Source organism: Myotis myotis, unplaced genomic scaffold (assembly GCF_014108235.1).
Source record: "Myotis myotis isolate mMyoMyo1 unplaced genomic scaffold, mMyoMyo1.p scaffold_m19_p_11, whole genome shotgun sequence".
Taxonomy (NCBI): domain Eukaryota; kingdom Metazoa; phylum Chordata; class Mammalia; order Chiroptera; family Vespertilionidae; genus Myotis; species Myotis myotis.
This window is the reverse complement of record NW_023416315.1, coordinates 34531278-34552879: the sequence shown is the minus strand read 5'-3', so window position 1 is coordinate 34552879 and position 21602 is coordinate 34531278. Positions and strand designations below refer to the sequence as shown.

General features: G+C 37.2%; 2 protein-coding genes across 11 annotated transcripts in view; one reads left to right on the top strand and one right to left on the bottom strand.

Moving 5' to 3' along the window:
* Positions 1-13716: 13716 nt before the first annotated feature.
* RPA3 (replication protein A3) lies at positions 13717-17151 on the bottom strand. Its single transcript, XM_036328078.1, has 4 exons — positions 16882-17151; positions 15429-15503; positions 14533-14641; positions 13717-14087 (listed from the first exon to the last, which is right to left on the bottom strand). Exons 1-4 carry the CDS (start codon positions 16981-16983, stop codon positions 14005-14007), a joined length of 369 nt encoding a protein of 122 aa, XP_036183971.1. The 5' UTR covers positions 16984-17151; the 3' UTR covers positions 13717-14004.
* Positions 17152-17251: 100 nt separating this feature from the next.
* The window catches only part of UMAD1 (UBAP1-MVB12-associated (UMA) domain containing 1), a 188437-nt gene continuing 184086 nt past the window's right edge, over positions 17252-21602 (top strand). For 3 of the 10 annotated variants that reach the window (XM_036328072.1, XM_036328064.1, XM_036328071.1), the window contains exon 1: positions 17260-17436. The gene's annotated coding sequence lies outside the window, so the exon portion shown is untranslated. Of the gene's footprint in view, positions 17437-17464; positions 17771-21602 lie in introns of those variants that run through there. The other 7 variants (XM_036328074.1, XM_036328067.1, XM_036328077.1 and 4 more) reach the window with 4 other exon arrangements.

The window sequence follows — 21602 nt, the reverse complement described above, 5'->3', positions numbered from 1 at the left end:
CAGGCCAGGCCAAGGGACCCCACCGATGCACAAATCCGTGCACCGGGCCTCTAGTATAATTTAAATGAAGGACCTACATTTGTCTCAGAAGTGGGAATTTCCCAAGAGTTTGTTTTTCCAAATCTGGATAAATTATGTTGGTTTTTTGGGGGGTTTCATTTGGAGATAGGACTAGCTACTTTTGTTTATCTTATATTTAGAATATTACTTTTTGCTTTTTGAAATCCTCTGAACAAGTACCTAGGAGTTTAATGTGATAATGAGTGAACCCAGGAATGAAAATTAAAATTTTGGCAAATCTGAACAGTTGACCAGTAACTTTTTAAAACTGGAGGTTTTCATATCCCTATTCAACTCTTAAATCCTGGTCTTAATGGTAGAAGTATCCACTATTATCTCTGTAATCTTTCCTTTCAGTCATTCTATTACACTTGATGTTCATTTAACTTAACATGTTGGGAAGATAATGGTAATAAAAAAGGAAGTACACTGTGAGATTTGTTCTCCCTTGGGATAGCCGTAGTTAAAGCAAGTGGGCACTAATTAGTTGTACATGCCAAACAGTCGCTGAGATAAAAGCATCTGAGAGGTGGGTGAGACGTGGACATGTTAGCTCAGCATTCTCATATTCATATTGAGTACTTGTAACCCACACGACCATGGCAGAGGTGGGGTTAGCTGGACAGCTGCCCTTCTATCTAGTACTCTAACTCCTTCCACTACATCATCTGCATGTTTTCCTTCTTACCCCCAGATTTAATAAATTATTTTGCTAATTAGGAAAAGCTGCACTTTAAAAATATTATTTTTATAAAATATAAATTATTCCAGAGTAAAGAGACAGAAGGAAAGCTTTCCAAATGTTTTTTAAAGCTAATATAACCTGCATGTCAAATCATCCTAGATTGCCAAAACAAGGAACTGATTTTACATAGACATGATAAATTCATAAGTAAAATGAATACCAAATATAACTACATTAATGAGAGATAATTACTGTTGGTACTTATCCTTACAATGCACATTATCCTGTTTGATCCCCACAGTAGCTCTATGAGCAGATAAACCATTACTGTGTCCATTCTATACATGAGGCAATTGGGATACACAGCTTATAAACAGCAGAGCCCAGATTTAGACTCCAATAGTCTGACTTCCCAATCTGTATTTTTAATTACTGTTTTATATATTAATGTAGTACTTTATGGGCTATGTATGAGAATAATTCATTATGACACAGCGGTTTATTTAGTATTAATATATCAAAAGAGGAAAACCATGTCAATAGCTTTTTGGATGTAAAAGGCACTTGATAAAGTTTAATTTGTTTTATCAACTGACTTAATATGTTTTTGAGATTGCATTTTCATCATGCAAGAAATTTTTTTTTTCCTTTCTATTTTACTAAAATAGTTGGCTCATGCCTAATTCTAGAATTCTTCCTGCTACAGAAAGGAGTAAAACAAGAATCCTTCGTTACCTCAGTCAAAAGAGGAAAGTGAAACAAGGCACACCCTTGCTTCTTTATCAAGTCCTTGGATTTAGTATGGCAAAAATGCCATAAACATTTAAAAGACAAGCAAGTTGATATACTACAACATGTATAACAAATACAATACCCTTCATTCACAGAGTATTTTAAAATCCTGTGGCAGGAAACCTGTCCTCTGTGTTTAGAATTTAGTTAAATATTGTCCAGTTTGATTCAAAGTGCATTTTACTCAACTTATCCTATATAATAAAAGGGTAATATGCAAATCGACCGAATAGCAGAACGACTGGTCGCTATGACGCACACTGACCACCAGAGGGCAGGCGTTCAACGCAGGAGCTGCCCCCTGGTGGTCAGTGTACGGGGGGAGCATCGCTCAGCCAGAAGCTGGGCTCACTGCTGGCAAGCACAGCAGCGGTGGCAGGAGCCTTTCCTGTCTCTGCAGCAGTGCTAAGGATGTCTGACTGACAGCTTAGGTTCGAATGGGCCTAAGCCATCAGCCGGACATCCCCCGAGGGCTCCTGGACTGCGTGAGGGTGCAGGCCGGGCTGAGGGACACCCTCCCCTCCCCCAGCCCCAAATGCACGAATCTTGTGCACCAGGTCTCTAGTTTCTAATAATTTAATAAGTTACTTATGTTTAAGCAGTGAATTCTGAACATGCATGCATGTCCAAGCATTTAGCAAACCTCTATTTGCATCCTAGGGGGCCTGACAGTTAAAAATTACAATTTCAAGGACTGATGGCATCATAGTTGCCCTGGAGGAGACGTATGTCTAATGGAAGAGGTTCATAAGCATAGTTTTCATCTGACTCAAATCTGTCCATAATAATATAATTAACTGAAATAGTATCATTTTAGCATCTTGTCTCTGCAGGCCAAAAATTTTTAATTTTAGACTTTAAAAAATTATTTTCTAATTAGAAATAATTTGAGGAGTAGATGCTGTCCATATATTTTTCAAAAAATGTAATTTTCTTGCTGATCTATTAAGAGTGCAGTGTTTCAAAATGCTCTGTTAAAATGGTAACTTTAGGATTAAAGGATAATTTATGTAATGTCAGATATAGCAGCAATAATAGTAATTCAGTGATATAGTCTTTCATCATTCAATTTATGAAAAACATGTTGCCTTAACATAATTTCATAACTTGAAATCCAGATATAGAAATCTAATTAGTTGGGCTCTTAAACTATAAAGTCAAAGACAGGGTAGTCTGGAAGAGCATTTAAAGGGATTAATGTCTCATGAAACAGGCATTTTTATAAGAATTCATGCAAATTTGGGTCTTACATATTTTTATTTAGAGAGTATTAGCTCCACTTATACATGGATACTTATGTGGGGAATGGGTATGTGCAAGAAAACCTGGAGCTTGAAGTAGCAAATGTGAAAATCCATGTTTATTCAGATTTCTATCACCTTGCAGCCCCATATTTTGCTGATAACCATTTAAAGCAGTTGCCACTCTCAAACATGGTAAAACAAAATACCCTTTTTAGAAGCAAGTAATTTGATAACTGATTATTTCATAATAAAAATTTGGTACAAAGTTCCTGTGCTACATAATTATGTAAAAAATTTTTCTCTGTCAATTTGGAAATTTGTATACATTAAGCAGGTATCCTTAATATTTATACAATAAGGGTGTGTATCTTTACATAAATGTTTCCCTAATAGATGAAGATGTATAAGTTATGGAGCAAAATATTCAGCAACTTGATAAATATGGGAGCAGTATAGGGTGTCCCAAAAAATGTATGCACATTTTGAATACTTATTAATTCCAATGGGTTAAATCTGAAAAGAAAGAAACATCAATTGAGATAGCAACTGTTAAAGTGTGTGTACATTGTTTTGGGACACCCTGTATCACTTGCAAAAATAATGCATTTTCTCTTCTGACCTTTTCCCTCTAGTTCTCAAAAATGGAATATAGAGTTAGTTGTTATTCTTAGGACAAATTACCATTTCTTTTAAAGACAGATTTCTGAAATACATTCAATTCTTGTTGAAAAGATAATTCAGTGAATAAGATGCTGCTGGCTTCCAAAGAGAATATTCCTCTAGGCAGGACACATTATTTTCCCCTGGAAGGATCAGACACAAATTGGAGATAACTAATCTGGGACAGATTCTCAAAGTCATTTGGACTACTCTTTTGGTGACATTGTTGACTTAATTCGGTAAACGAATAATTTTTAGGTCTATTTAATTGTGTTATCTCTGTCTTCAGAAAATGTTACAGGAAATTAGAGACTATGCCTGTTTCTTCTGGGGACCTGAGAAATTAAGAACATGTATTATCCTTGCTAGTAAAACATACCCTGTGGGGGAAAATTAGCCTAAAAGTTGTCCAGTAACTTGCCAAATTTGCTTCTTTTACTTCTCTATTCTTTTAAAGTTCACTCCCAATATGTGGAATTCTACAGATTTCTAAGTAACTTTTGAAATATGCTAGCCTTTGAATGGTGTATATTTGCTCAAGCAGAGACATCTGAGCAGGGTGAAAATGAATTCTCATAGAACTAAATTGCCAAGCATATGTGATGGAACTGTAGGGAAAAAGAGCATAACTTTAATCTTCAAAGACGCTTAAAAATAGCTCCACCATTATGCACGAGGCCTGACAATTGACATTTCTCATTTTGGCAGCATTCACCTACGGCCCCCTATCAGCAACTGAACACATTCATCTTTGGGATAAATGATTAATGAACTGCCCATCATTTCCACTCCTTTCATAGCAAATGGTGGAGGCTTCAGTTGATCATATTGCAGCCATCAGCATCATTACTGAAATTGATTCTGCCACTAGAAGGTTGTGCTAGGGCAGTCTATTAGCATTTAAATAAAAGAATTAAGTTATGGCATTAAAAATAACACAAAATAATCTCCTCTGAGTCACTCCTGGTAAGGTTATGTTTTTTCTTGTCGGCCAGTATCAGAAAGCCTTAAGTTGAGGAAGGAAGTGTGGAAGGCATGGGAGCGAAGTTATTCTTGTTTTTCTACAACCTACTAAGATGTTCAAACTTCCCAGTCTCTTTATTAATCACTGTCATGTTAGCATGAAATGTAAATTTATGAATTTGTGCAACTTGCAAGCAATGGTGAAAATGAAGTTGCCAAATTATTGCCTTTAGAAAAACAGCAAAAGGGTAGAGTTAGACATTTTTTGAAAGGCCAGAATTAATCCTACTGGAGAGCAGTTAAATTCTCAGTATTAGAAGATCTTGATTGACAAATGATACTCAGATATATTGAAATAAAAGTTCTTATTCAGCAAGATGTGAGAGTGAGGCAATAACATCATCATTTAGATGTCTTGGTGATATGGGCTGCATTTCTCAAGCAGATGGCAAAGAATGAGAGCCTACACAGGCCTACAAAAAAAGTGGCAGATTATAATTTTGTGAAGTGATACACCCCAGGAAAATGATGGCATTTAGAACGTCTGTTTCAGCATCTCTCCCTGCTTCTGGGATTCCATTCTGGGGGTTCTCAACATGACTGCACTTAAACTCCCTCCTCATCCACTTTTGTCTTCCAGCATGGCATGTTTTGTCCGCCCCGCTTACATTTTCTGTTACTGTTTTCTGTCTCAGCTCCCTCAGAATTTCCTGGGACCAGCTGTTTTATCTACCTCTGAAGAGACAGCCACCTGAACTACATCCTGCTGGTCACGCGATTGTTTTCTTTAGAGCTGACTGGTAATGCGATGAAATGGAGCATCCTAGGTTTTTCTCTATCCAGCTGCTTCTGCCTTGTATTTGGTTAAGATTCTTTCCAGATTCTAGTAGTGAAGTTGTTAGTGATGATATTGCCAATTTTCATCTCTTCCTGGTTTGCATATACTTTAAGCTAGAAAAGGCTGCTTTGAGGACTGCTACAGAGAACATTTTTACCCAACTATGATTGGTGTAGGTAAGTGAGACCTGTATTTTGAAAAGTGGGCAGAATATGGTTATGGTAAGAGGAAACACTGCAAGGATATGAAAAACAAACACAAAAAAAACAACAAAACACCACACATGGAAGCAAGAGCTCTACAAGTAGATCAATAACAAACTTCCTTTATGTGTTAAAATTCTCCATTGGCAAGTAATTATTTTCAGTTATGAAAGGAGCAGGTTAGGTCAAGGTGTGCTTGATCTGGTGGGAGCACCTTCCTTACCCTGACACAGGCGCTTATCAATTACCCACTTCCCCTCAGAACCCTTTGCAGCGGAGTATTCCAGCCAGCAAAGACCAACTGGTCAACATTCAGCTGTTTGCTGACCACTGACTTGGAAAGTGACTTATGAAATATTTAACGTCACGAATTGTTAGAACTGGAAGAAAACTTCAGGTTCGTTTAGGGCAGTGGCTGTGGACTAAACTTGAATTAGATGTCAGGTTTCTTGACTGAAGTTTAGTGCTCTTCTGTTTCCTTGACAGATAAGCAGGACCAGATTAATTTTCCCTTGTTAGTACAATGTATAAAATATGAATTTTCAATGATTTTTAAAGCTAGTGTTTTATTATAAAAATAATGCAGGGTTACGCTAAAAAAAATCAAAAGTTAACAAAGTGTATAAAATGCAAGTAAATGCCTCAGACCTTTGCTTCATTAAATCCCCTCCACCCAACTCTATGTTCTACTTTCCAAAATTCCAATCTTCACTTCCCAGGGGAAACTGTCTTAAAGTCCGTATGCATCTGTCTGTCTGTCAATATTTGCCTTTCTATTTTTGCATGGTTAAGGTCATATTATATAAATTCTCCTTGATTTTTTCCCTCACCTAAAATATGTATCTTGTAGAGTTTTCCACCTTAGCCCATATACACCTACTTTACAAAACAAAACAAAAACACTGAATGGTACGTTATTATATGTGTATATCCTCCCATTGATAGACATTTAGGGTATTTTTACCAACAATGCTGCAGTGAGCATCTTTGCATGTACATCTTTGGGTACTTGTGAGTAAGCATATCAGTCAGATAAATTATAAAGGGGGAATTGTGGAGTTAAAAGTTGCAGTGGTTCCCTCCTTATCCGCAGTTTTACTTTCTATGGTTTCAGTTACCCACTGTCAACCCTGATGACTTGATGATTCAGGATCACTAGAAGCACATGGTCCTCCTCCTGACGTATCATCAGCCAATAGTAGCCTAGCGCCACGTCTCAGTGGCTGGGTCTCTTGCCTTACTTCATCTCATCATGTAGAATTTTATCATCTCTTATCCATCACAAGAGGAAGGATGAGTGCAGCACATTAAGATACTTAGAGAGCGAGAGAGACTACATTCACATAGCTTTTATCACAGTATATTGTGATAATTGTTTGATTTAATATTAGTTATTGTTAATCTCTTACTGCGCATAATTTATATATTAAACTTTAGCATAGGTATGTATTGTAGGAATCTCTGTTGTAATAATCATGCATGTGTGTGGCAACCTTCTAGGGGTTACTTATATGAAAACGTATCCTGAAGTAGTTTGAATTTGGTATGCTCTGGCCACTTCTCACTAAAATGTGTGGGTTGCCTTGGCCCAGTAGCTCATTTAGTTGGAGCATCACCCTGATACACCAAGGTTGTGGGTTCGATCCCCGGTCTGGGCACATACAAGAAACAACCAATGAATGTATAAATAAGTGGAACAACAAATCAATGTTTTGCAATCTCTCTCTCTCTCTCTCTCTCTCTCTCTCTCTCTCTCTCTCTCTCAAATCAATCAATCAATAAATAAAAATGTGTGGGTTAAAATGAACAGTAATACTTTCATCTGTGTGCTAAATCCAGCTAAATAGAATTACCAGTTTTCAGGTTGTAATATATTACATATAATTGTAGCATATTGTTACAATTATATATGTAGAATATTCACATTTACTATATAATACATAATATTGTATAAATTTGTACCTTTTGTTATACACTATTATTGTGCAATGTATATTGTAATATATCCAAGGCCTATCTGCATAAAACTTATTTGCTTGAGTACATTCTTAAATATTATGGAAATTAATAAATTCATATCTTAGTAACAGTTTTCATAGCCCATAAACACTTAAATATTTGCACCTAAAATTTCCCTTCAGTGCTTTAGAAGTTTCTCCTCAATAAGTTTTTCCTGTCTATGAAATAGTTTTTTCACTTTAGCATACATCCCTTTTTCATTTTGAAGTCTGTAATCTTCATTACATAACCTGCAGGCTATATATGAGTGAGCTAACCCACTCTCCCCTCTGCTGGAAGAGGGGGTGTTTTTCCCGTGCCACCATGGAATTTGCTTTGCAACAATTATTGCTATTTGTAACCAGATCTTGTGATCACAAACCACGTGAAGCTGTGTTTAGAATCTGTTGAGAACATAGAAGGCAGTATAACTGTTTCTAAATGACATTGACTTAATGACTTTAAGTCATAAAAATTTTTAAAGTTCAAGTGCATCAATTCAAATCATTCATATCTGACATGTATTTTAGATAATTCCCTGTGTTCTGTTGCTGCAAATGGCTGCCTTTATGCATCATATTACCCAACCCCTGCAGTTTCCTAACCTCATTTCCAATGAGATAATTTATCAGATGATTTATCTCTCGATCTTATTTTTTAAATTATTAGAAGCCAAATGTCATGTACTCCAGATTGTTTAGGGAATCAGATCTGGAAGCATATGGTGCCTTATAATCCTTTCAAGCTTTGATTAAAGAATCATCAAATACATTACATAGATGTATATGTAACAAGTATCTTTTACCAATTATTGTAGATGAATTTACAAATATTTCTTTGGCCTATTTTTCCTTTAAACAAGTGTTGAAAGAATCAACTTGAGTCATAGATTAAACAGGGAAGCATTATTTTTGTGTACATTATCTTTGGTATAGTTTTTGAGTCCAATATACTGATAATGCATCTTCCCTGAATTGTTTAAAATATATTCTTAAATTTTCACCTCATATAGGTTTAGCTTCTAAAATAGAAGGGAAGGAAGAAAAGCAACACAGAACATATTTTATTCATCTTGAAATGTTATTTGAAAGTTTTTCTTAAGAAGGGATAAAGCAGGTAAATACTAGTGCCAATTTTAGCAGATTAAGGTTCCTGTGACAATGTCAGTAATCAACTTGACTGTCCCATTCTACCTCCACTGGTAACTCAAGTCTACATTTGGAAAAGTCACATTTTATGAATTTCTGATGAGAAAACGGAAAGGATAAAAGCCTTTGCAGCTGTCTTGAATTCTTCTTATTTTTTTGGAAATAAGTAGGGTAGAAATAAATATATCTCATCTTCAGTTATTTACATGACTTAATCATAACTACTGAGAGCGAAGGAAATCGTTGAGTGGGTCAATTCTAGGTCAATAGGTTCCAAAAGAAGAAGAAGTCTACAAATATCCTGGTTTGGAAGCAATGATTTCTAATTCCTTCCTCCTTCCTTGGTCTACAGAATGTTCATCTGGAAAACATTTAGTCATTTTTGAGGAGATTCCAAAATGACGTAGCCCCTGGTCCAGTCTGCCTCTCATAAAAGGTCAAATACATGACCAACTAACGGCATAACATTTCTGAGCCATATGGAAGAAATAATTGACTCAATAGGATCCTGATCACTTAAAAGAATAGATGCATCTCTTAAAGAGAAATGTTTTCTCTCATGAAGCCCAATGTTTAGCTTCTCAAAAGCTAAAGAAAAATGTAAAGTTTAAATGACATGTGACAGTTTCTGATTTTCTGTAGGGTAATGCTACATTTATTTGATGCAGTATGGCTTTAAATAATTGAATATGAAGTGGAGTTGAATCAATGAAAATTAGTGTTAACATCTAAATAACATTTATTTAAAAATACATATCCATAGTAAAATAATATTAAATTATCTAGCTTTTTAATTAGTGATTATTCAGTTGAAGAAGTTCTTCTTGCTCATTATCTTTAAACATTCAGGTGATATGATACTACGGTTTTTCAATGAAACCATTCATTTAAAACTACTATCTATAATAATAAAAGCATAATATACTAATTAGACCAAACAGCCAAATGACCTTCCGGATGTCCTTCCAGATGTCCTTCCGGATAACCTTCTGGACGAAGCCAGGGCTGCGAGGGCTGAGGCAAGCGGCTGGGGCTGCTAGGGCCAAGCCCCTTGCAAAAATTTTGTGCATTGGGCCTCTAGTTATTAAATAAACCTTAACACAACATTTTATGGTGAGAGATTCTTTTTTTTTTTTTTTTTTTTTTTGTGAGAGATTCTTAATGGCCAAAATAATTGGCTTAACTTTCCTTGGTTATAGTTCAAATGCCTGTGAAAAACAGTCTTTTAAAAAGAGGGGCTAATTAAGTCTCAGTGTCATCTAGGCATTACCCAGAACTATTAAGAAGCTCATATATTTTTCTTTCTCCCAACTTATACTAGTTTTTTGAGAACTGTTACAAAGTTTCATCATGAATATCACATTCTATGGAATCCACAGAGATTGTTGTTCTTTACCTGCTCACCTACAAAAATAATCATGTTGAAAGCTTTTTTTTCATATGTGAAAGCCACTATTTTCAGTCAAAATATCTAAGAACATGAGGAAATGCTACAGAATATCATGTCCTGCTGTTGACGTTCTGTAACATGTAAAGAAGAAACAATAGCGTGCTAACAAGTTTCATCCTCACTGTCAAGATGAAGATATTACACTATAAACTGTTCATAGTCTACACCTCTGGTCTTAATAATTAGCCAGCTCAAAACCCTATGCTGTAGGTCAAATGGGGTCGTGAAGAACATAGTGGCTTACCTCAAACCAACATCACAATTAGAAAGTAACTTAAAACATATGCTTTATGAGTATTCTAGATTTAACATTACCTTTATAGGAAGAATAACTTGTGGTACCAGGATTATTATTTTCCTTTCAGCAACAGATCAGAATAAAATTCCATGTGAATTAAATAAGGAAGAGAACCAAATTGAAGTTTCACTAAATAGAGCCTCCAGAATCTGGTTGTTCTTAAGGTGGATTTCTTCAAAACTTTAGAGTAATTAAATGTTAAATCTGAGTTGAGACATCTGTAGACACTATGCTAAACTTCCATAGATTGCGATTTTCAGAAGCAGAGACTTTGTTTATATGTATCTCTAATAATTAGCCCAGGACCTGACACAAAATGTTTGTTGAGTGTCTTCATACATGTTAAATTAACACCTTAAAAGACATCTTGAAATTTGATAAATTTAGTAATAATACTAGTTTATCAAAGAACATACCCAATGAAGAGATGCTTTCAGTTATTTTAATGTTGTCTTTGTCAGATGAAAATAAAAATTATCATTTGAAGAACATCTCTAAAATTACTACTGAAGACAACCATTTGTAGTTCATCATCCGTCACATTAGATTCTGTGTGATATTGCTTTTAGAATATAATATTAGGGAAAGGCTTGATTGTCCTAATGAATTTAAGGCTATTAAAATTCTATGGCCTATTCTTATTCTTTCTCCTAGCTTCCCAAGAACACGTGGAGCTAAATTTAATGTCTTATTATATTTCCTATTGTTTTTGTCAGTTGTCATCTCCTTTTTCATTTACCTTTTCATTTTCATAGCCTAATCCTTTTCATAAATGTGATATATGTTACGAATGACAGTGTTTTACCCTCATCCTTATTTCCAATGGTTATTTCAGCTTTCTGCATTATTGGCTACTCTTTGAAACTCTCCTTCCTTGCCTGTCATGATATTCTTTCAGTCAACAAATACCTACTGAGTGCTTACTAGGTATCAGGCGCCATTGAGTTTCTCCTGGCTCAGTCACTCTCCCATTGCTGTTCTGTAAGTGTGCAGACACCCCTTTCATCCCCCAGTTCTATGATTTTCTCTCCTTCTGCTGTCCCTTGATTTGGAAATACAATACCTCCCTTGAAATGCTTGGGGCCAGACTTGCTTCTGAATTCAGAATTTTTGGATTTTAGAAAGGTCATAGATCTACCATATGTTATGTAATAGCCTCCCCTGAAGAGCCCTACCCTCTAATCAAATATATTATTTCTTCAGTGAAGCATGAGCATTTACAGTAAGTGATATAAAGACTATAAGTAGCCCCATTACATTCTTAGTCAGGTTTTGTTGCCAAATGAAGTTTTGTCCCAAATTTGGGAAAAAGCTTTTTGGTTTCAGCTTTTGAAAGTGTAGAGAAGGAATTGGTAGATCTTAAAATATTTTAGGCATGGTGTCTCTCAAATCTCTATCTGGTCCTATATTTCCAATGCCTTTTGCACATCTTCACTAAAGGGCCTATCAACTACATAAATTTGTATTGAAGTGAATTTATTGCCTCCTCACAAATTGACCTCATCCTTTGTTCTTATTCTAAGCTCCTTCTATCAATCACTGTGTCCCATGAATCCAATATAATTTACCCTGAAATCCTTGCCTCTTATTCTTTGCCACTTTACATGTTATGGTCAAACTGTCATTCCCTCTCCTCTCTGCCTTGACTGGATAGATTTTTAACTACAAGTTCTTTATAAGGACCTCTCCTTAGTGGAGAAGACTAATGAAAGAACGGGCTAGCTCAATTAGGAAACATTTGGCACAAAATTAGGGAACATTTTGCAACTATTAAAAAGGATGAGATGGCTCCATATGTCAATTGCCAAAACATATTAAAGGAGAAATACATGTTGCTGAACAATATATTGAGATGCTATAGTACAATTTATCTATGTAGAAAAAGTTCTGGAAAGCACATCTATAGCAGTGTCCCTGGGAAGACACTAGGAACTTTACTTTCTGACTTTTCTAGTGTTTAAACAAAAGAAAGCTGAAAAAAGGTTATCAGTAAGTTAAGCATGATAAGGTGTAAAGAAAGGAATGTAACATTAAGTACCTAATTCTGCTTGCCTAAGTTAGGGAAAGCTTAGATAATGTTTTCCTTTGGGCATAGAAATAGACATTCCAGTCTGAGCAAATAGCAAGTTCAGTAGCACCCAGATCCTAAAGGGTCTATAGTGGGTTCCAGGAATGGCAACTGGTGCGGGAGGGTGGTTTCAAGGGAGTAGAATTTGAGACTGAGGTGGGCATAGTTAGATTGCAGTGCCTCAAGTTTTAATTAGAAATATAGACCTGACCTAGTCAGTGGAGACTCTTTGGAGGTTATTAGCTTTTTTAAAATACACTTTTCATTTTGGAGCCATTTTAGATTTACAGAGAAGTTGCCAAGAAAGTAGAGAGATCTTGTATAACCCCTCACCATTTGTCTACCTTCATGTTATCTCACATTACCATGGTGCATTTGTCAAAACTAAGAAACCAACACTGGTATATTATCATTAACAAACTCCAGATTATTCAGTTCTTTTTCTGTTCAAGGAGCCTATCCAGGATCCCCCGTCATACTTTGTTGTCATGTTTCCTTAGTCTTTTCTATGTGAGTTTGTTTTCATGACCTCAACAGTTTTGGGAGGTAGTGATTAGTTTGTAGAATGTCCCTCAATTTGTTTGTCTATGTTTTCTCATGATTTGACTGGTATTGAGGGTTTTTGGGAAAAAAAAAAGAGAGAAAGAGGTGAAGTGCCTTTCTTATCACATCATATTAGAGGGCACATGATGTCCATGTCATCATTTATGTTCGCCTTGATCACTGTTAAGGTAGTATTGGCCAGGTTCCTCCATTGTAAGCTTCCCAGAAAGTTTTCCTCTTCTCACACTTGTCTGGTTTTTATTTATTTTAATGATTTTTAGAGGGAGAGACACCTATACATTGATGAGAAACATTGATCAGCTGCTTCCTGCGTGTCCCCTACTAGGATCGAGCCTACGTCCTGGGCATGTGCAAAAGACGTATGATTCTATTTATATGAAATGTCCAGAATAGGCAAATCTATAGTGATGTGTTAGGTGTGTGTATGGGGGATGGAGGAACTGGGCTATAATAGTAAATGGTATAGGTTTTCTTTTGGGGATCATGAAAATGCTCTAAAATTGACGGTGATGATTGTACAACTCTGTGAATATACTAAAAGCCACTGAACTGTACACTTGAAATATGTGAATTGTATGTGAATTATATCTTAATAAAATTCTTATTAGAAAGCCAAGGAACACATGGCAGGGCAACTATACTCATTCAAATTACACTCTTTCAAGCTAAAGTGACGGACCGTACAGCTATTAAATTCCAAGTTTGTGCTTGAATACCTGCCTAAAAAATAACAACACAACCAATAGTAAGTACCATTTAAATTTTTATTAATAAAACAGAAAACAAACGTCAGACAACTGCTGTGTTACTCTTTGATCTGACCATATGCCAGATAAGTGATTCTTTATGAGGAGGTAGGAAAGAACTGTCGATATACCAGTTCCATTAAAAATGGCATACTGGAATATCTAATAAAGTTAGGAAATGAAATTACAAAGAGAACAAATTAAATATTAAAAGTAACAAGAATCTATCCCTCAAATATCAGGGATCTCCTTTAACAGTCTTCAATGCAGCTCATTTGCAATTGAGATCAATCATATTGCATAACCCCCAAAGGAAAAAACTGAGGGAACTCATGGATAATTTTCACAGCTTCATTGTAAAGTCCAAGATCTGAAAAAAACATTTTAGCAAACATTTAATCTACAGTGAAAAGTTGTGATATCAACTACTATCTAAACATTTCTACCTCTTTCTCTTTTACCTCCCTTTTAACTGTCAACTTATTTTCCCAATCCATCTTCTAAAACTGAGATTTGGATCATCATTGTATTGTTGTATTTTAGGTCTTATACATTATTTGATGGCTTTAATCCATATATTAAAACAAAACAAAAGAGATTAATATTATTTTTGTTTGGCTTAAAAAAATTATTTCCACAAATATTAAAATTTACCGAGTTTCTTACAAATACACACACTACTTAGAAGCAGGGCAAAATGTCCTCCCATTTTCGAGATCAGAAAATTCTATAGAAATTGAAAATGTAGCAGGATTGAGACTAAAGAATAAAATTTGTTTTTCTCCTAAATACATGAGACTAAATGCTTTATTTACCAAAAGGATGGTTATCTTCTTTAAACTGGACATAAGATGAGCACATAATGGTTGCCTTGGCTGTTACTCTTCCAACTACTTCCACGATTCCAGAGATTTCTTCATCAAGCTAACAACACAAAGAACAAAATACCAACTTCATGCTATCACATTTTCAGATGAGACTTAACTTGGAAAATTGTTATTTTTCATTTCATGTATCAAAATAATTAAAAATTTACCAATGCCAAAGTGCAACCTGTTAAAAAATGTTTTGAGTACTTGGTGTCAGCATGTCACACTCCTGTTAACCTTTAGCTATAGCTCTAGGTCCAAAGATACAGCTGAACATTTAAGTTGAAGACAAAATCACTTAAAGATACTGAAACTGTCCAGCAGTTTTATAAGGAGTAATTTGTTCAAAAAGACCAATGAAAGGAACCTTCTATTACCTATTATCTTGCACATGAACCATACAGCATATGCATTTGTCTTAATAAAAGCCAAAGAAAATGTAAATATAAAATATAAAGACAAATTAAGTGACAATTGAAAATACATGTAAACAAAAATAGAAAACAGGATTTAAAAAAATATCATATTCATGTTTCCTTAAGAAAAGTGATTTAAACAAAAGATTTACCTTACATGATTTTATGGTCTTTCAAAAGACATGAGAATTCTCACCTAGCATTTAAGGGATGTATTAAAAAAATCATGGAGTCCAAATAATCATTGGTTAGACATGTAAAGGGAAATAGAATGTAATACAAGGACAAAAATGGACGTTTACAGTCAGGGAAGTTTTACAAGCTGATCCTTTATACATCCACTCCAAGAACCAAAAATAATAGCAACAACCCAAAACAAGATGTAGAATTAACTCTAATATGCACAGAATTAATACTTGAACGTACAGGCTCCATCAACTCAATGGTTGCACTTTTCCCTTCTCCATCTGAAAGAATAAACATTTTTCCAGTGGGATGAATCTAAAAAAGAAATACACAATGAAAAAAATAAATCCGACATAAACAAAACCTTTAAAATCTCATTAAAATAAAAAATATTAATTTGACAAAAGATGGGTAGGTTGACCCAAACTTTTGTAATAGATACATGTGTGCAAAGCAATTGTTTTCTGACGTTTATTTGGTTCAAATTATAATCTTGTGTCACTGTATCCATTCAAACGACCCCGTTATATTTCAATTTCCAGATGAACACCTTTTTTAGTACAAATATATCCTGTATTTTTATTTGCTATATCACACAAACCTATGCTAAAAACTAAATGGAGTCCATACTATCTAAAAATGAACTCTGCTGGGACCCATGATTTAAATAGTACATATTCCATTGAGGGCATGTTTTAAAAATCAGGCATGATTTAGTAAAGAGAATCAGTTGTCAAAAGATCTGGGAACTAGTCTTATGAGACAGCTGCAAAGTGTGCAGTCAGGTCTGTTTTGAGTACTAGCTTTGCTACTTGACGTGGCCTTGAGCATTTTTTGTTTGAATCTTTTAAGTTATTTTCTTTTAATCTTTAGTAAAGTATTACATAGGTTCTCTTTTTCCTCCATTAACCTTTTCCGTCCCCTCCTCCCCCACCCCTTTTCAGGCCCTCACCATCCCATTATCTGTGTCCACGGGTTATGCATACATGCATACAAGGTCATTGGTTGATCTACACTACTCCTACCAAATTTCCCTACCCGTGAAGTCAGAATAACACCTATTTCAAAAAGAGGTTGTGTGGCTGATATTACTAAGCCTTCATATAATATTCGCTTTCGTTCAGCTTTCTAACCTGGTTCACCGATTCTGGGGGCCTGTTTCACACCAGGAGGAGGAAGGGGCTGCACTCTAACAGACAGCTATGGGATCTGCAAGGGGCAATCGAGGAATGTTTTATCGAGAAGTGATTTCAAGGAAAAACGAGGTTTGAGAAGGAGAATTGCAGAAGAGAAGAAAACAAGAAAATCAGACTAGCCGTCAAGTCTGGCTAAACTAAAATATCAAGAAAGTAGATGTGGGAGTCAAGTCTACCATTTCTTTTACGTAAACACAAACAGAACCAGGGTGGGGGCGCTAGAACTTAGAAGGGAGCGCATTCGAAAACGCTGCTATTCCGCGCCATAAAAGAGGCGCCAAAATGGGGCTGCAATAGCTAAAAAGTGCGCAAAAATAAAGCAACCGGGGGCCCAGTGATGTCAAGGCTTTCTATCTGTCCTCCTTCACCCTCCGTTACCCGTCCTAAGGCCGCCTCCAGGCAGTTAAGGGGTCCCTTCCCCTCCCGCCACCCCACCCCCCACGCTCCACCCACCCCCCACCGACTATGACCAGGGAGCCCGGCCGGCGAGCACGCACCTTTTCCAGCCTCCCTACGAAGCAGACGGGCCGGTCGATGGACTGGGCTAGCATGCTGGCGTTGATACGCGACTTGGGCAGCTCCATCACCTCCACCATCATTGCGGACGGAGATCGGCGGCCGGCGGGAAACCAGGGGCGCAGTCAAACAGCCGCTCGCGGGCGTCTATGGGGCAGAGTTCCCCGGCACCAATCGGCGGAGACCAGCCCTCTCGCTCCACCAATCAAATGCGCGGAAATCTCGGCCAGCCTCACGGTCTCAACCAAAGAGAAAGCGAAAGGAGGGACGCGAACGGAAGTGGGGGGATCTGCTGCTTAGTGACGTGCGGCGTCCCGGAAGTGGCCCCGGTCCACGTGGGCGAGGGCATGGAGGCGGGGCTTGGGTGGGGCGGGGCCTGAGGCTCGCTCCGCTGAACTCCGGCCGCCCCGAGGCAACTTGACCCCGGAAGCAGGGTGCCGGGCTGCGGTGCGGCGGGACCCTGCGGTGCGAGCCTCAGGTACCTCTTCTCGCGGGAGGCCCCGCAGCCTCACTCTTCACCCTCCTCGCCACTGACGGTGAGGAGAGAGAGGCGGAGTCGGTGCTGTCCCGGCTGTTCGCATTCCCCTATTCCCGCTCTGCCAGGTTCTGCGCGGGAAGGGCGTGATTCTTGCCTGTGGAAACCTGGGGATGGGGTTGTTTCTGATGCCCGCCCTCCTAGAGGTGGGAAGTGGGGTTGTCAGTGATCGCCGCCGCCTTCGCCAGGCAGCCTGTCGCGCGAGGCGGAGAATGGATGTTTACTTCCCGGGCTGCGTCACTTTCCCTCGTCAGGGCCCCCACCTGTAGGAAGAGGGGTCCCTCCGATTACCGCCGAGACCCGTTCTGGTGCTGGCGACCTGGCCCCCTGCGGAGGTGCAGGTCTTCTCACCTCCGTGTTAGCGACGTGTTGGAGCATCTGGGAGTGGTCGGTAGGGGGAAGGACCCCTGGACCAGGATAGGGGACGGATTTAAATTGCTGCTGGGTCTGACCAGCTGCGCTTCCTGATCCGTAATTTCCCCATCCGCAAAATGAGGGGGTAGATCATGTACTGTTTTGCAACTGACCAACTATTGTCCATATGGTTCACGGACCTTTTTAACTCCTCTGCAGTCTTTCCCCCTTGCCCTCCGCTCCCCAGGACTCTGGAGGGGAGATCTGGAGATGTGGGTGATGACCTGTCTCAAGGAGATCTCACTGGCTCGTGTGGCTGTTGATTTTCGCGTTGTTGTTGTTTTGTTTGTTTCTGTGGTGTGTGTGTGTGTTTGCCGATTGGCACCTGACTTGCCAGGGGTATTCCAGAATGTGTGCTCATAAAAATACCTGCCAGCAGTGCTGCAGAAATTGGAAAACACTTTTTATTGGATATTACTATTTTGGGGGAACTTAGTCCATGAGTTTGCCCAAGGCACTTAGTTGACATCTTTCAAATTCAGGGACCTAGCTGGAGCCTTAAGCAAATAAGATCCTTTTGAGACTTCACTGCAGCAATTTAAAATGGAAATCTAATGTACCGTAATTAAAGGATAGTCTATCTCAGTGTTTACTTAGCAATACTTATATATTTGTCTTTTAATGTTGCTATCACTAAAACAACTTTAAAGAATTTCATTAATCGATACAGAGTGTATGTCAATTGGTCTATAAAAAAGTTGTGGTTCTATTGGTGCAAATCAATAAAATCTATTTTATATTTTTTCCAAAGACTTAATGTCTTTTGCCCCTTAGTGTTGCTTTAGAAAACAAGTCAATGTGCATTATATAGGGTAGGGTAGGCATGAATATAGTCTTTAATAGCAACCCTTAAAGTACCAGATGCTAATATCATTGTTCTGTTACAGTTAAAAGACCACTCTTACCTTCCAACAGCAAACAAAACATGGAGACAAGCAGGAAGATAATTTAAAACAGCTTTTTGGATATATTTTGAGTCACTTAAAATTTATTATGTAATACACAACATACAGAGAAATGTAAATATGGCCAGTATGTGTTCAGTACTTTCCAGAGAGATTAAATGAACTCATTCAGCTTAAGAAATGGACCTTTACCACTTAGTACTTTGTACTTCCTCAATTAAGTCCTTCTCCCTACCAGCCAGAAAGCAACACTGTCTGGAAAACACTAAGCTTTTCTATATGTTTTTATTTACACATGCAGACATTCCTAAATGGAATGTTGTTTAGTTTTTGTCAATTTTGACCTTTATAAAATTGGAATCATACCATATATATCTTCTGAGTTTCTTTTGCTTGTTTTTGAGATTAATCCATGTTGACACATGTAGGTGGAGTTCATTTTTTTAATTCTTTTTTGCTGTCTTGACTGACATTTTGATTATTTGAAGTTCATTTCTGTTGTGTGCAGGGCTTCTGTGAATATTTTGGTACGTATTTGTTGGTGCACTTGTGCAGAAGTATATCAATAGAATTGTTGGAACATAGGGTGTGCATCTTCAGCTTTACTATAAAACCAAAATTTTCCCCAAGTAGTGGTACTAGTTTATTCTCTTATCAGGAGAGGAGGAGAGTTCCATTTGATCCACATTTTTTTGGCAATGAAGTCTCCCTGCCCCCCTAAACTTATGGATATGAGATGGTTTCATGTTGTGGTTGTAATTGGCTTTCTCTGATTACTAATAAGGTTGTACAGCTTTTCAAATATTTATTGGCTATTTGTGTTTATCTTTTTTTTTGTTTGAGGATTTTTTTTACTGATTTTTGAGTGCTTTTGTAGTAGTGTGGATAATAATGTTGCATTTCTCAGTTTAGGCCTTTCCATTTTTTTCATTCTTTCTGACTTTCTTTACTTTTTTTCCCTTTCATTGGAAAGAGCTCCTACTTTTAATATAGTTAAAATGTTTTTCCCTGAAGTTTAAAATAGTTGAAAAGTCAATTTAAAAAAATCCAGTTTAAGAATTCTTTCTTAAAACAAGTTCTATATTTTTTAAAGATTTGAAATAGTTTTATCTTTCATATTCAAAACTACTCCATCATTTAGAATTGAGTTTTCATGTATGTTGTTAGATATCCAATTTTTTTGTTTTGTTTTCATTTCAGTTGTCCCAGCATCATTTTTTACTGTGACCTTTTGCCATTGACCTCTCACTCTCTTCAACACTGTGGCCTTGTAACTTTGATGTCTTGATGGAAAGTTCTTTTACCTTGCTCTGTTCTTCAGGAATGTGTAGTTATTCTTGGCTCTTTGCTACTTCATATACAATCAAGCATGTCAGGTTCCATGGGAAACTGTGTTGGGATTGGATCACAATTGCATTTGAATCCTTGGATTGGTTTCAGAAGTAACATCATAATGACAACTCTTACTATTCTTGAGTTATTTTGGTCCTCTTAAAATCTATCCAAAATGTTTCTTAATTTTTTTCATAAAGGTTTTGATTTTTAGATTAGATTTATTCCTAGGTAACTTGTTGCTATTATAAATGCTTTTTAAAAATGTTTTCTTGAAATATATTTTTATTGATTTCAGAGAGGAAGGGAGAGGGAGAGATAGAAACATCAATGAGAGAGAATCATTGATTGGCTGCCTCCTGCATGCCCCCTACTGGGGATTCAATCCGCAACCCTGGCATGTGCCCTTGACCGGAATCGAACCCAGGACCCTTCAGTCCGCAGGCCAGTGCTTTATCCACTGAGCCAAACCGGCTGGGGCTATAAATGGTATTTTTAAATTAAAGATTTTTAACTATTTTTTGCTGGTATATAGAAATGCATTTGACTTTTTTCTGGTCATCCTGCTAAAGTCATTTCTTGTAATTTTCTTTTTTTTTTTAATTAAATTTTTATTGTTCAGATTATTACATTTGTTCCTCTTTTCCCCCCCCATAACTCCCCTCCTCCCAGTTCCCGCCTCACCCTCCGCCCTCACTCCCCACCCACTGTCCTCATCCATAGGTGCACGATTTTTGTCCAGTCTCTTCCCGCATCTCCCACACCCCTTTCCCCCCCAAGAATAGTCAGTCCATTCCCTTTCTATGTCCCTGATTCTATTATAATCACCAGTTCATTCTGTTCATCAGATTATTTATTCACTTGATTCTTAGATTCACTTGTTGATAGATGCATATTTGTTCATAATTTGTATCTTTACCTTTTTCTTCCTCTTCCTCTTCTTAAAGGATACCTTTCAGCATTTCATATAATCCTGGTTTGGTGGTGATGAACTCCTTTAGCTTTTCCTTATCTGTGAAGCTCTTTATCTGACCTTCAATTCTGAATGATAGCTTTGCTGGATAAAGTAATCTTGGTTGTAGGTTCTTGGTATTCATCACTTTGAATATTTCTTGCCACTCCCTTCTGGCCTGCAAAATTTCTGTTGAGAAATCAGCTGACAGTCGTATGGGTATTCCCTTGTAGGTAACTGAGTTTCTTTCTCTTGTTTTTTAAGAGTCTCTCTTTATCTTTTGCTCTTGGCATTTTAAGAGTCTCTCTTTATCTTTTGCTCTTGGCATTTTAATTATGATGTGTCTTGGTGTGGTCCTCTTTGGATTCCTTTTGTTTGGGGTTCTCCGCGCTTCTTGGACCTGTAAGTCCATTTCTTTTACCAGGTGGGGGAAGTTTTCTGTCATTATTTCTTCAGATAGGTTTTCAATATCTTGCTCTCTCTCATCTTCTGGCACCCCTATAATTCTGATGTTGGTACGCTTGAAGCTGTCCCAGAGGCTCCTTACACTATCCTCGCATTTTT

Coding starts and splice junctions, on each gene's coding strand:
- RPA3 (XM_036328078.1), bottom strand. CDS start 16,983: ATGATGGTGGAGGTGATGGAGCTGCCCAAGTCGCGTATCAACGCCAGC. Junction 14,642..15,428: donor CCATTGAGTTGATGGAGCCT/GTACGTTCAAGT, acceptor TTGTGTTGTTAG/CTTGATGAAGAAATCTCTGG. Junction 14,088..14,532: donor AGAAGATAACCATCCTTTTG/GTAAATAAAGCA, acceptor TGTTTTTTTCAG/ATCTTGGACTTTACAATGAA.